This window comes from Cydia pomonella, chromosome 3 (assembly GCF_033807575.1).
Source record: "Cydia pomonella isolate Wapato2018A chromosome 3, ilCydPomo1, whole genome shotgun sequence".
NCBI classification, from domain to species: domain Eukaryota; kingdom Metazoa; phylum Arthropoda; class Insecta; order Lepidoptera; family Tortricidae; genus Cydia; species Cydia pomonella.
Window position 1 is genome coordinate 17,249,602 of NC_084705.1, and position 12,759 is coordinate 17,262,360.

Genomic DNA, 12,759 nt, shown 5'->3' on the forward strand with positions numbered 1-12,759 from the left:
ATCATTTAGATAATGCACTTTTCTCTTACTATACGCCTTTAATTTAAGATCATATTTAAGTATTCTATTTACCGATATACGCGAAATGCCAGTCTGAAGAGCCATCTTCTTCTGCGTGCGGCACGGATTTCGACGAATTCGTTCTTTGACCATCTTTATGTTAGCAGGAGTCCTTACAGATCGCGGACGGCCAGTTCTTGGACGGTCGTCAATCTTTTGTGTCTCCTTGTACCTCTTTATAGTATAATATACAAAATTGCGACTAGCTCCAATACTCTTTAATTCGTTAAAAAATTCCATTGGTTTTTTCCCCGCCTTATACAATGAAATTACAGTACAGCGCAATTGTTTCTTCGCCGCCATTTTGACAAACAATGACAACAAAAAGAAAATAAAATTTTTTCTTAATTAAAACGTTCCAATTTCAAATTCTGAAACAGCCACGGCAAGCTACCAGTACGTTTTTGTTTAAAATTTAAGGTTTGAAATGCGTCTCAAAACTTATGAACACACGAGGTAATGAATAAAGGAAAACCGGCCAAGTGCGAGTCGGTCACGCCCTCGAAGGGTTCCGTACCATTATTTATAAAAAAGGCAAAAAAAAAATATGTTTGTTGTATGGGAGCCCCCCTCAAATATTTATTTTATTCTGTTTTTAGTATTTGTTGTTATAGTGGCAACAGAAATACATCATCTGTGGAAATTTCAACTGTCTAGATATCACGGTACATGAGATACAGCCTGGTGACAGACGGACAGACAGCGAAGTCTCAGTAATAGGGTCCCGTTTGACCCTTTGGGTACGGAACCCTAAAAAGCACGAGTGTTATAATACATACTTTACTCTTTGCTTATAACATACTGAAAAAGCACGCGTGTTTAATATCTAGGATTATGTGAGCCAAAAATCGGTGGAATAAAAACGTCATTTTGAGCAAATGTGTTTAAAAAATATATTATTCTGCATATAATCCAAATGAAAACGCAAGTTGGAGGATTACAGCAGTTTAGATGTCCGCTTTAATAAAATCCGAGATTAATTAGCGCGGCAATGCACTTTTATCACAATGGTCAGAAAAAATAACTCCTAGGTGCCTGATTACGAATCCGAACAAAATTGATAAGGATTAGATAAGTTCCTATAGCACTTGTTTCATAATGATTGGTATAAAACGATAACAGTTAGATAATGTCAATACTCGTAGGAGGTAGTTAATATTTAATAATTAAGATCGAAAGACGTGCACAATGGAAGTCAGTAAACAAAAAAAAGGAAAGAAAAAAGACGACAAAGTTGCAACTTCCAATAAAAAAAAGAATAAGGTTATTAAAACGGCAAAGAGTTATAGTAGTTGCGCTGTGAGTATTCTTTATAAATAATATACTAAAGATTTGCTCAAATTTTCGTATAGGTACAGTAAACCGTATTAATTGGTTTTAAATGTACAACTTATTTATTAGTTACAATATTTTCATAAAATGAAATGTAAAGCAAAGTTTGAATTTATTCGCCAAGATCTTTTCCCTAAGCGCTTCGTCGTTTTTTTGAACCCCCATAACTTGGGTTTGAATTGTACCAGATAAAGAAAACGGAGTATGATGTCAATAGTGAAATTATTAAACATATCAAGTTTCAATTGCATAGCTCTTAACTTTAGATTTTATTGAGACTTAAATCCAACCCGGATTTCTTCACTGACTCACTCACTCGAGACGATATCGACATTTTGACATGAAAATGTTTTTGGTGGGATATCCTTATTCTAATAATTATTAACGCACTGTATATCACCTTGTCAAACACCATGTTAAATATAGATATTCGGCACTTATTAAACTATTAACTAGTATAGGTATTCAAAGCGAAAGTTGTGAAAATAGGTAGCTGTAGCTGATTGTCTTCCCGACGTTTCTTAAAGAAATTACCTTAAGTGACGTCAATATACGATTAACTTTAATTAATGAAGAGCGGGTCATGTAATAGTATTTTATGCAACAGTTGTATAAGAAGGGTCAAAAAAGGTGAGTGGTGTGAGTTACAATGTGAGCCGGAGCCGAAGGCGTAGGCGAACATTGTAAAGGAATACGCCACGAGCATTTTTTGACCTACTTATACAACGTTGCATACAATACTTTTCCTACGAGTCAACAAAAATAAATCTTAATTTAGGTAAACAAAGCAAAAGTATATAGCCAGGACGCGCGAGCATACCTTGTTACGCGCCCGGCCCGCCCCGGGCCGCGGCCGGCCGGTCAGCGACACATTCTCGTAACTCATGAGGCCCTGGTACTGGCTACATGCTAAATTAAATTTTTGGACATTTTTTCTCGATTTTGGCCACCGTAGCCTACGGAGACTAACAAACAACGCTAAGCGGTCTTCGTAGTCTATGGGTGTTGCTATATTACGGGTGTCACATGCGTGTTTCTGACTTATGAAGTAATTATTTTTACTATGCAACCAAATGAATATTTAGTAAGTTGGCACCAATGCACTTAGTTTAAAACTGTATTCGTTTTGATTTTGTTAGTTTGGTAGCCATTAATCGCAGTAACGTTATAGCGATTAAAAGCACAAGTGCTGTTATGAGGAATAGACAATATAGACTTCTTGAAACCTTTTATGTATGTTCTAATATTCGTGTTAATGAATGCATAAATGACAGATAACAGTAGAGGAGTAGGAAAAATGGTTTTTGTATACAAATATAGCTCAGTTTTGATGAGGCCCAGTATGTCTGTGTTCTGTAGGTACCCCTAGTGTAAATTTTATCGACATCATAACGTGACGAACGCGTTTGCGTTAAGTCTCATTTTGTATAGGATTTTGAGTTTCCAAAACGTCCCGCTTGGCGCGCTGTTTCTAAATCCAATACAAAATGAGACTAAACGCAAACGCGTACGTCACATTTCAAAATCGAATTTATTTACACTAGGGGTACAGTTCTCACTAATCGTAAGCGTGTGCAAGATGGATGTGTGCCCAGGAGCGTGGATATCATGTTTTTGAATTTTAATTTTTTACGTTTATATAAAAAAAGTAATCGATAATTTGCCTCAAACATAATATTGCTGAATTTTAGAAGCAATTTCAATTCCAATCAATGGAGACCCTCGAGAATAGCCTCAAGATTGTTAATAATTTTTTTAGCAGTCGTGTTGTAATCTAAAAAAGCACTACTTCTTTGCAAAAACTCCGCTCGCTAACCTACTCCACCTTAAATTTTAGTAGCAGGTTCTGCAAGGAGTCAGAGGAGACTGCAATGCACATTCTCTGTTCCTGTGGAAGTACCCTCTTAGGGCGGCGCGTATTGCAACCCTATGAGTCACAGAACATTACGGCCCAAAGAATCTGGAATTTCCTGGTTTCAACGGGCATTAGTAATGAAACTAATGAACTTTAAAGGGCTGTCACAATAGATCACTGTCTGGTCGACGTGGCACTCAAAGGCCCACAAACTCCAATAATAATAAATAAGTTTTAATATCTCGTATAAAAATTGTCAAACTCCGTTATCATTGCTAATGTTACAATTTATTGAAAATAAGGGTTCGCAAAACTACACTCTAACTTCACCTTTGGTGACCAACATCGCCCAAGTAAAATATTGATATAATAATTTTACGTATAAATAGATATCCATTGAATTCGCAATAAATAGATCTAAGTAAACATAGCTTTAAAGTAATCCTAAGCTTGACTTGTACGGAATAGTATGTAGTTGGAAAAACTAAAACCTTATTATCAGCGAGAAATTAACGGATAGTTCCAAAATTTTTAATTTTGCTTTTTAGGGTTCCGTAGCCAAATGGCATAAAACGGAACCCTTATAGTTTCGCCATGTCCGTCTGTCTGTCTGTCTGTCTGTCTGTCTGTCCGAGGCTTTGCTCCGTGGTCGTTAGTGCTAGAAAGCTGAAATTTGACATGGATATATAAATCAATAAAGCCGACAAAGTTGTACAATAAAATATAAAAATTTCATTTTTTTAGGGTACCTCCCCTACACGTAAAGTGGGGGTGAATTTTTTTTTTCGCTTCAACCCTAGAGTGTGGGGTATCGTTGGAAAGGTCTTTCAAAACTAATAGGGGTTTTCAAGAAACATTTTTTGATAAAGTGAATATATTCGGAGATAATCGCTCCGAAAGAAAAAAAAAATGTGTCCCCCCCCTCTAACTTTTGAACCATAGGTCAAAAAAATATGAAAAAAATCGTGGAAGTATAGCTTAAGAAAGACATTAAATGAAAACTATAGCGGACATGATCAGTTTAGCTATTTTTGAGTTATCGCAAAAAGTTTTCCCTTCATAGTAAAAAGACTTACTTTAATTAGGCACATTGCAAATTTGCCTATTTGTTTAACTCGGGTGAAAGGTACCATTTACTACACTTTAAGCTCCAGTTTAGCTTATTGTGACGGAAGAGTAACTACGGAACCCTACACTGAGCGTGGCCCGACATGCTCTTGGCCGGTTTTATTTAGAATTGTTTTACGGTTACGATTAGATCAATTAAATTGGTTAGGTACCAGTTACGTACTGTTGCCATGATTTTTAGCCTAACTAATATATATTTTTATTAATTTTCCTGTTGCTATAATGTTAACGTGTATTTGCAGGTTACTCTAACAGTGATCTCTATCATCGTAGCGGTAGTGGCATATCTTATATACACAGTCGTATTTCATATCCCGGAGCTGCCCGCAGTTGACCTGGACGTGTGGTGGGGCCCAAATCACACGAAACTTAGCCAAGATACAGCGATTAGACCGTTCAGGATTGTGTTTAGTGATGCTGTAAGTTGACATACGTTTAATTTATATACCTGGCACTTAAGGCCAGGAAAGGCCGATGTAAAGTGGGTACAGTGTTCGTCGAGGTAACTGACTACGTAATTTACTTTGGCCTGTATAAATAGTGACGAAACAACAGAGTAAAACATAGAGCATATAAACATACCGCAAAAGTTTTGTTTAATAATTCAAGTTTAAGATAAATGGGAATAAATTTTACATATACATACTATGTCCTATTTAAGACATAACTTTAAAAAAATAAAAGAAATAAAAGGACGGCCGCTTCTCTATACAAACCTAGTTCCCCGTATTTTCCTCTCTAGATATTGACATTATGGAAAATAATTGTATATAATTTAATGTATATTAACCAAAGCTATGACCCTATGTTTGTTTTGTTTATTTTTTTGATTATTGTAAAAATTAGGAACGAAAAACAGATTTCATGCAAAATTTGAAATGCTCCTAATTCTTATAATAATTAAAAAATCGAAAAAAAAAAACATACGTAGAGGAGGAATATAGCTGTGGTTGATATACATATAAGAAATTGTATCAAAATATTTTAAATCATGTTAACAAACAGAGAGGAAAATGCGGACGTACCTTTGTATGAAAAGGCTATTTCGCACGAGTCCTCCCACTTTCGTCTTAAGTACATACATACATATTTCTACTCTTGAATTGTGTAAGTTTTATATCTGTGTAATATGATAAGTAAAATATCTTTCAACAGATGCAAGAACAGCTTGTGAAAAAATTTGATCACCACCGCCGCTTAGAAAAACATAAATCTTTTGACGACACCGCGTGGACATACGGCGTGCATTCCTCAGCGCGGGAACAAATTTTCTCCTTTTGGCAGTACAAGTACAAGATAAAGGAGCGGGAGCGTTTTTTTAACCAGTTTCAGCACTTTAGGACTAACGTGCAAGGCTTGGACTTGCATTTTATGCGCGTTAGACCTAAGGTTGAAAATGTGAAGGTGATAAGATTTTTTTTATTATAATAAAATAAATAAATAATTAATTAATTAATATTATACGACATTACTGCACAAATTGACTAAGTCCCATAGTAAGCTCAATAAGGCTTGTGTTGAGGGTACTTAGACAACGATATATATAATATATAAATATTTATAAATACTTAAATACATAGAAAACAACCATGACTCAGGAACAAATATCCATGCTCTTCACAGGAATAAATGCCCTTACCAGGATTTGAACCTGGGACCATCAGCTTCGTAGGCAGGGTCACTACCTACTAGGCCAAACCGGTCAATATTTCCATTATATAATTTAACTTTTCTTACTTAGGCTTCTCTTCGATCTAGAAATATATATTATTAAAATAATATTATGGAATAAACTTACACAAATCGACCTAGTCCCACAGTAGGCTCAATAAGGCTTTCTGTTGTGGGTATTTGACGAAGGTATATACATATAATGGGTATAAGTCGGGAATTCTGGGCATATCATACTAGCGACAGCATATCAGAACCTTCAATAGTGGATGACGAGGGCTTTCAATGAAATACGATGTTCAACTGACAGTCTTTACTGGACAAGACTGATTACAAATCATAGCACACGTTACATTTCTTATCTTAAGCCAGTCAGTGGGTGTGACCTAGGAACCGTCACCGACGTCATCTTCTGCCGTTCTCGTCTTATGAGTGATTGATAGCATAATTTTAATTTTTTTTCGTTTTCAATTGTTTTGACAGCGTATTCTATGACGCCTTGGCGGAACTGCGTCGAACGCCACTCCGGTGTAACGTAATACCCTGGCTTGATCTATTTCTCAAATATGGCGTGATAAAACGCCTCATAGATGGCATGATCCAGTCGTTATTCGACATATATTTATATTTATGTATTTAACAAGCGCGTGCAGTGCAAGCTTACAGTAGTACTACACCAATTCGCTTACACACTAGAATAATAGATGCCTGGAAAATAAAAAAATAAAAACATGCAAACAGATAAAATGTCAAGAAACATATAATTTACTAATTCAGTCAATTAGTTACAATATTTAGAATATATAAAATGTCAAGGAAGATAAAATTTAGAAATTCAGCCAATTAATTACAATAATTCGAATTTAGAAAGTATCTAGCAGTATTGCATAGGTACGCTAAACTATTGGCAAACATGTCGGCATCTGCGTACTGAGCGAGCATTTAATGTAGAGTCGATAGAGCGCGCGTGGTAGGAGCATCTATATATATACATACATATATATAGATGCTCCTACCTCGATGCATTGTTGATATCTGTGTGAGAAAAAGTATAGTCTGAAACAAAACATGCTTCAAAACTTTGTTATTGACAGAAACTAGTTCATGAGTAACTTTTTGCCCTTATCCAAGATATACGGGAAGTCTGTGTTTCAGGTCCTCCCTATAATCTTGCTGCACGGCTGGCCGAGCTCGTTCCGCGAGTTCTATGATGTCGCGCCTTTGTTAACAACTCAACGACCCGACTACGACTTCGTGTTCGAAGTTGTCGTGCCCAGTTTGCCAGGATTCGGTTTTTCACAAGTATGTATCTGTTTACATTTATTTTCAACACACTTGCTCGTAACGTGGAGTTTATTGAATAGCTTTTAGGCTCATAATTCTAGATATTACGCACGCGTACTTTTTTATTTTTATTATATTATCGCACTTGTGCGGTAGGTTATGTATGATAATCCGATCGAGTTAAGATTTTAACTATTGCTAATAATATGTATGGTATGGAAACGGAGCCTTCTTAAATTTTTCCTCGCAAGTGTGTTGAAAAACGTCGTATGAATAAATCTAAATCAACTGCGCTGCATGACTGACATTTACAGAAGGAACGCTTACAATGCGAGTATTGTAATATACAATAAATTACCAGTACAAATAAAAGCACTCGATGGCAAGGAATTTACTAAAAAACTGAGATATTGGCTCACTGATCGCTGTTTTTATAATGTAAATGATTTTATGAACCATACGGAGTGATGATATTACAACAATTTCTTAAACTATTTACTGTCTTCTAATTGTAATCTGATTCCAACTGATTCTTACTCTCTATATTACTGCCTCTTTTTTTTACTGATGTTATGTTACTCTAATGTTATCCTAAGAATTTAAATTCTAATGAATACCCTTTGTATTTGCATACTGTTTAAAACAGTTGGAAAAGATGAAACGTATTTCTTTTACACTAACACATGTAATCTTTACCCTTTTTCTGCAAATAAATTATTGTTTGTTTGTTTGTTTTTGTTTGTTTATGAAACGTGTGTGCATTGGTCATTTACACACATCGGCTTTCTTATAGAGCGCTCGCTTTCAGCTCGCGCGCATAATATAGTTTCGTGTATGTGAGCCAACATAGGATACTTGTATCACAATGTTTCATTATCCACCTAATAGTGGCATCGAAATTTCTTAATTAAACACATACATACATACCTAGTATTATTTCGTATTAGCAATTTTGCTAGTTGGAAATAGTCATAAACACCATTATATTTAATACTTTATTGTTAACTACATCTTTTGGATTTTATTAATGTATAATACGGGCAGATGCAATGTGTGAGCACTATTTTTAATTATATTCAATAATGCAGAACAATTTAATGAAGTAAGTTATCCCACTGTACAAATATTTTGTAAAAATTGTGTTTTTATCAATTTTAGGGAGCTGTCAGACCTGGCTTAGGTCCTTTTCAAGTCGCTATAGTAATGCGAAATCTAATGAACCGCCTGGGTTTTACCAAATACTACGTTCACGGTGGGGACTTCGGTCACGTGATTGGCTCAATAATGGCTACACTCTTCCCCAATGAGGTCTTAGGCTTCCATTCCAATATGCCGCTAACATTGGCCAAGCCTTCGGTATTTGGACGGGTGCTGGGAGCTGTTTGGCCAACGATTTTAGATTCTCACAACTGGCAGAAGATTTATCCGTTAAAGGAAAAAATTGAGTTTTTGATTGAAGAGATGGGGTACAGTCATTTACAGGCCACAAAACCGGATACGATTGGTAAGACAAGTGATCGATTATTAAACCTTTTCTATATTATTATCCTGCATTTACCTTGAATTTACCTATATATAACATAACTAAAACGCTTATCATGATTGCAAATATCCTGTATACAGGCTTCTGTCCCTCGTGCAGTTGTAATTGCATGAGTGCGGTAGATAATTTGGGCGTCCCCCTTGCAGGGGGTTCGTTACGAGACCTCAGGCCTCTAAATTTGCTCGTCTTTATGGTTTTGGTCGTGTTGGAAAATATGAACTTTGTAATAATACACGTATCCTCAGTATTATATTATAAATGCAAAGTAGCTCTGTCTATATCTCTATAAAACCAATGAACCGATTTATATGAAATAATGCAGCTATTTCGAGCCCCGAAACTGGACGTAGGGTATTTTTTTTTTTCAGAAACAGAAGCTAGTGAATTTCTTTTTTCAGGTATCACATTAAACGAGTCTCCGGTGGGATTGGCAACATATATATTTGATAAGATAATGATATACACTGACGCTGAAAATAAGTTTCTCGAAGACGGAGGTCTGGCCAAGTATTTTAATGGCAGTATGACGGATTTGATCGATAATGTGATGGTGTACTGGGTCACCGAAAGTATAACAACCTCAATGAGAATCTACAAGGAGGTGTCTAGTGTAGAATTAATATTAGAGCAGTAAATATTTCTGATTTTCAAATAAAATTTTATTAGTAAAACTTACTTAAGTATTGTAAATTTACAGGACAAACACTTTGATTTGAACTAAGCTCGACATTTTTTTTTTGTTTAGGATCCCAACATCAGTGCCAACATGGTTCTTATGTTTAGAGAACGAACCCTTTTACTATCCTGAAATGTTACTTCGATGGAAGTATCCAAACCTCACAGGTACCACAACCTACAAATTTGGAGGACATTTTGCTGCATTAGAAAAGCCTCAAATTTTGGCAGATGATATTTTCTTGGCTGTAAAATCTATAAAACAATAAAGTCGTTCATAAATTTTTGCCGTAAAGTTCAATACCAATCGCTGGTTAAGAAAACAAGTAAATATGTATTTCCAGTATTATAATTTGTATCTCCTTGGATTTCACGGGCCAGTATTATATCGTGACACTTATCTGGGAACCTACCACGAAAACCGAAACTCGCAAATTGCGGGGATCTTTCTCTTTTACTCTCAAGACGTAATTAGTGACAGAGAAAAATGCACACAATTGACGAACTTTGATTTTCGCGGTTATAGCCCATATTTCATGACCATACCTTGCAAACCTCGAAATTCAATCTAAGTTAGATTTTAAGAAGAATTCTTTGTCTTAAGGGCGAAATGCAATGTTGGCACTCGGAATATTGACAATTTTGACAAATCAAGTCGAAACGCAAGTCGCTCAAGTTTCAAATAAATGCATTTAAGTCTAAATAACAAAATAATAAAGTTACACAATCCGAACGCTCAACGCTGCCTGACGTAATCAGTTTGTCTCCTAATAAAGTCGAGGAATAAAAGTGTCGGCGTCCCGCTAACTCGATCGCTGCTGAGTCGATCGTGGGCGATTACTGGAGCTCGCCTTGTTTACTCCTTGTCATCAAACTGGGAATTAAAGTTTGTATTTTTATTTTATTTCAGCTAGTTCTATCTTTTGAACGCATTTACACGACAATGTTATATAGCTAAACTCGATAAATCAGGCGTATCCGTCTCGGGTTAAATTATATAATAATAAGTAATTTGGTAGACTTATTTGAGTGTCTGTCTAGACTTTGTCTGTATTTTAATTTCAGTGTTTAAGTTTTAACTGTTATGCTGTGTAATCAATTTGAATAAATAAATAAATAAGTAGTGTATTGAGAGCAATATTAAAAAATATCACATTAATAATAATATTATATTACAAGGAGATAGATATTCAATACATTGATTAATAAACCATGTAAGACACTAATATTCTCCAAAATACTCAACACAAAAGAACTGGTATCAAAGTTTGACTTGACAAGTATTTGCGAGTCAAATGAGGTGTACAGCTTCGGATTCCGCTGCTTTGAATTGCAAAGCAGATGTTTTTGTCGAGCTCCAACCGGGCGTTAGTGATGAGCACGGGTATTCTGACAACACTTTAGTTTTTAGTGAAACCACGATTGATGATTCATTGTGAAATTTTTGGGAGACCGAGGAAAATCGGAAAATTGTATCTGACGAGTAAGTTTGAGTCTTAATTGTTGTAGAATAATCTTTAGGGTCGTTTATTGCTATGTTTATGTCGGTATGTAGATCGGTGCCAGATACGATTATACGACAGGTGGTATATTTAAACAATTAGTACATTTTTAACCAAGGGATGAAATGATGCCTTTCACCCAATTAAACACTCTACTTTTCATTTCGAATGTGAGGAAAGTAAAATAAATACATGTGTTTTTTTAAAACAATTTGTTAAAGCATTTCTTGAGGGTACTTTCAATTAACCATTCAGGTAAAAAGTATCGTTATTTATGGAATTATTGGATTAAATATCAGAATGTATATACAATCCATTTGAAACTAAATTTCAATTGCTATATACCTAACGAAAATAATATGAAAAGTACCATACTTAGAAAGTAAAATGCTCGTTTCTGCACACTTTTTAGAACAACAATAACTCTTTCAGAGCGTGAGAAATTAAAAATCAGGTACAGCGCAGGACTATTTATGCCAAGGACAAAAAGTGCCAAGAAAAAAAATCGGATGTCTATGTGGTTTATGATTATCAGTTTTATTTCTAAGACGCTTCCTCATATTAACTTTTTACCGTGTCATTTTGATATCTACATATTTTATTTACGTCTTGGTTTTTAAATAGCTTTCCATCTACAGAAATACTCAAGTTGAGTACTAGAAGGTAATTTATATCTAAGTATTTTATACTACCTTTAACTGAGTATTTTATACCTGTTCTTTTGTTTAAGTATTTTGGGATACAAGCTTAAGCCTCGTTGTAATGTCGCCGGTAATGAGTCGGGATTTATACCTATCCCCGATTCTGATATTACATTCTTAACGAATCTCCTCTCCGTCCCGAGATTGTCCTAGTAATGAAGCATTATCATAAATTATTTATGGTCGTTATGATCCATGTTTATGGATACAATAAGTTGACGGACTATAGCTTGTACCAAAGGTTTTTCAATATTTCTGCTTATACCTACTATCTAGAAATAGTAATCATTCTTGCTGTTCTTTTAGTTTATCTCTTCTTCTTCCTCGCGTTGTCCCGGCATTTTGCCACGGCTCATGGGAGCCTGGGGTCCGCTTGACAACTAATCCCAAGATTTGGCGTAGGCACTAGTTTTTATGAAAGCGATTGCCATCTGACCTTCCAACCCAGAGGGTAAACTAGGCCCTGTTGGGATTAGTCCGGTTTCCTCACGATGTTTTCCTTCACCGAAAAGCGACTGGTAAATATCAAATGATATTTCGTACATAAGTTCCGAAAAACTCATTGGTGCGAGCCGGGGTTTGAACCTGCGACCTCCGGATTTCAAGTCGCACGTTCTTACCGCTAGGTCACCAGCGCTATATGTTATGTATATGTTCTTTTAATATTAAATAATAACTAATTAAATAAAACGAGTTTTACCTGCTTAGACTTTTCGACTCTTCTATAATAAATAACTCTATATTTGTATTAAATTATAATTATTATAATTATGTAAAGTGCAAGAAGTATTTAATGGTATAAATAAGTACATTCTAACAAGTGCCTTTCAATAGGGTTTAACAGAGTGTAAAAGCAAATTGTTCAACGTGGCTTCATCAAGTATGATATATAACTACAAAGAGAATATCTGCGCAAGTAGTGAACCACTTATTATAAAGTTTAAAACTGATTTTCTTACTTGTAAAGTTTTCAGGTGCATAATCTTATTTACCACCGCCGCGAGTTGC

At 35.3% G+C, this 12,759-nt stretch overlaps 1 protein-coding gene across 1 annotated transcript; it reads left to right on the top strand.

The window, feature by feature from the left end:
- Positions 1 to 1,152: 1,152 nt before the first annotated feature.
- On the top strand, positions 1,153 to 9,916 carry LOC133516188 (juvenile hormone epoxide hydrolase-like). Its single transcript, XM_061848980.1, has 7 exons — positions 1,153 to 1,359; positions 4,618 to 4,794; positions 5,531 to 5,779; positions 7,202 to 7,348; positions 8,489 to 8,834; positions 9,272 to 9,503; positions 9,619 to 9,916. Exons 1-7 carry the CDS (start codon positions 1,249 to 1,251, stop codon positions 9,815 to 9,817), a joined length of 1,461 nt encoding a protein of 486 aa, XP_061704964.1. The 5' UTR covers positions 1,153 to 1,248; the 3' UTR covers positions 9,818 to 9,916.
- Positions 9,917 to 12,759: the final 2,843 nt, after the last annotated feature.

Coding starts and splice junctions, on each gene's coding strand:
- LOC133516188 (XM_061848980.1), top strand. CDS start 1,249: ATGGAAGTCAGTAAACAAAAAAAAGGAAAGAAAAAAGACGACAAAGTT. Junction 1,360..4,617: donor AGAGTTATAGTAGTTGCGCT/GTGAGTATTCTT, acceptor GTGTATTTGCAG/GTTACTCTAACAGTGATCTC. Junction 8,835..9,271: donor CACAAAACCGGATACGATTG/GTAAGACAAGTG, acceptor TTCTTTTTTCAG/GTATCACATTAAACGAGTCT.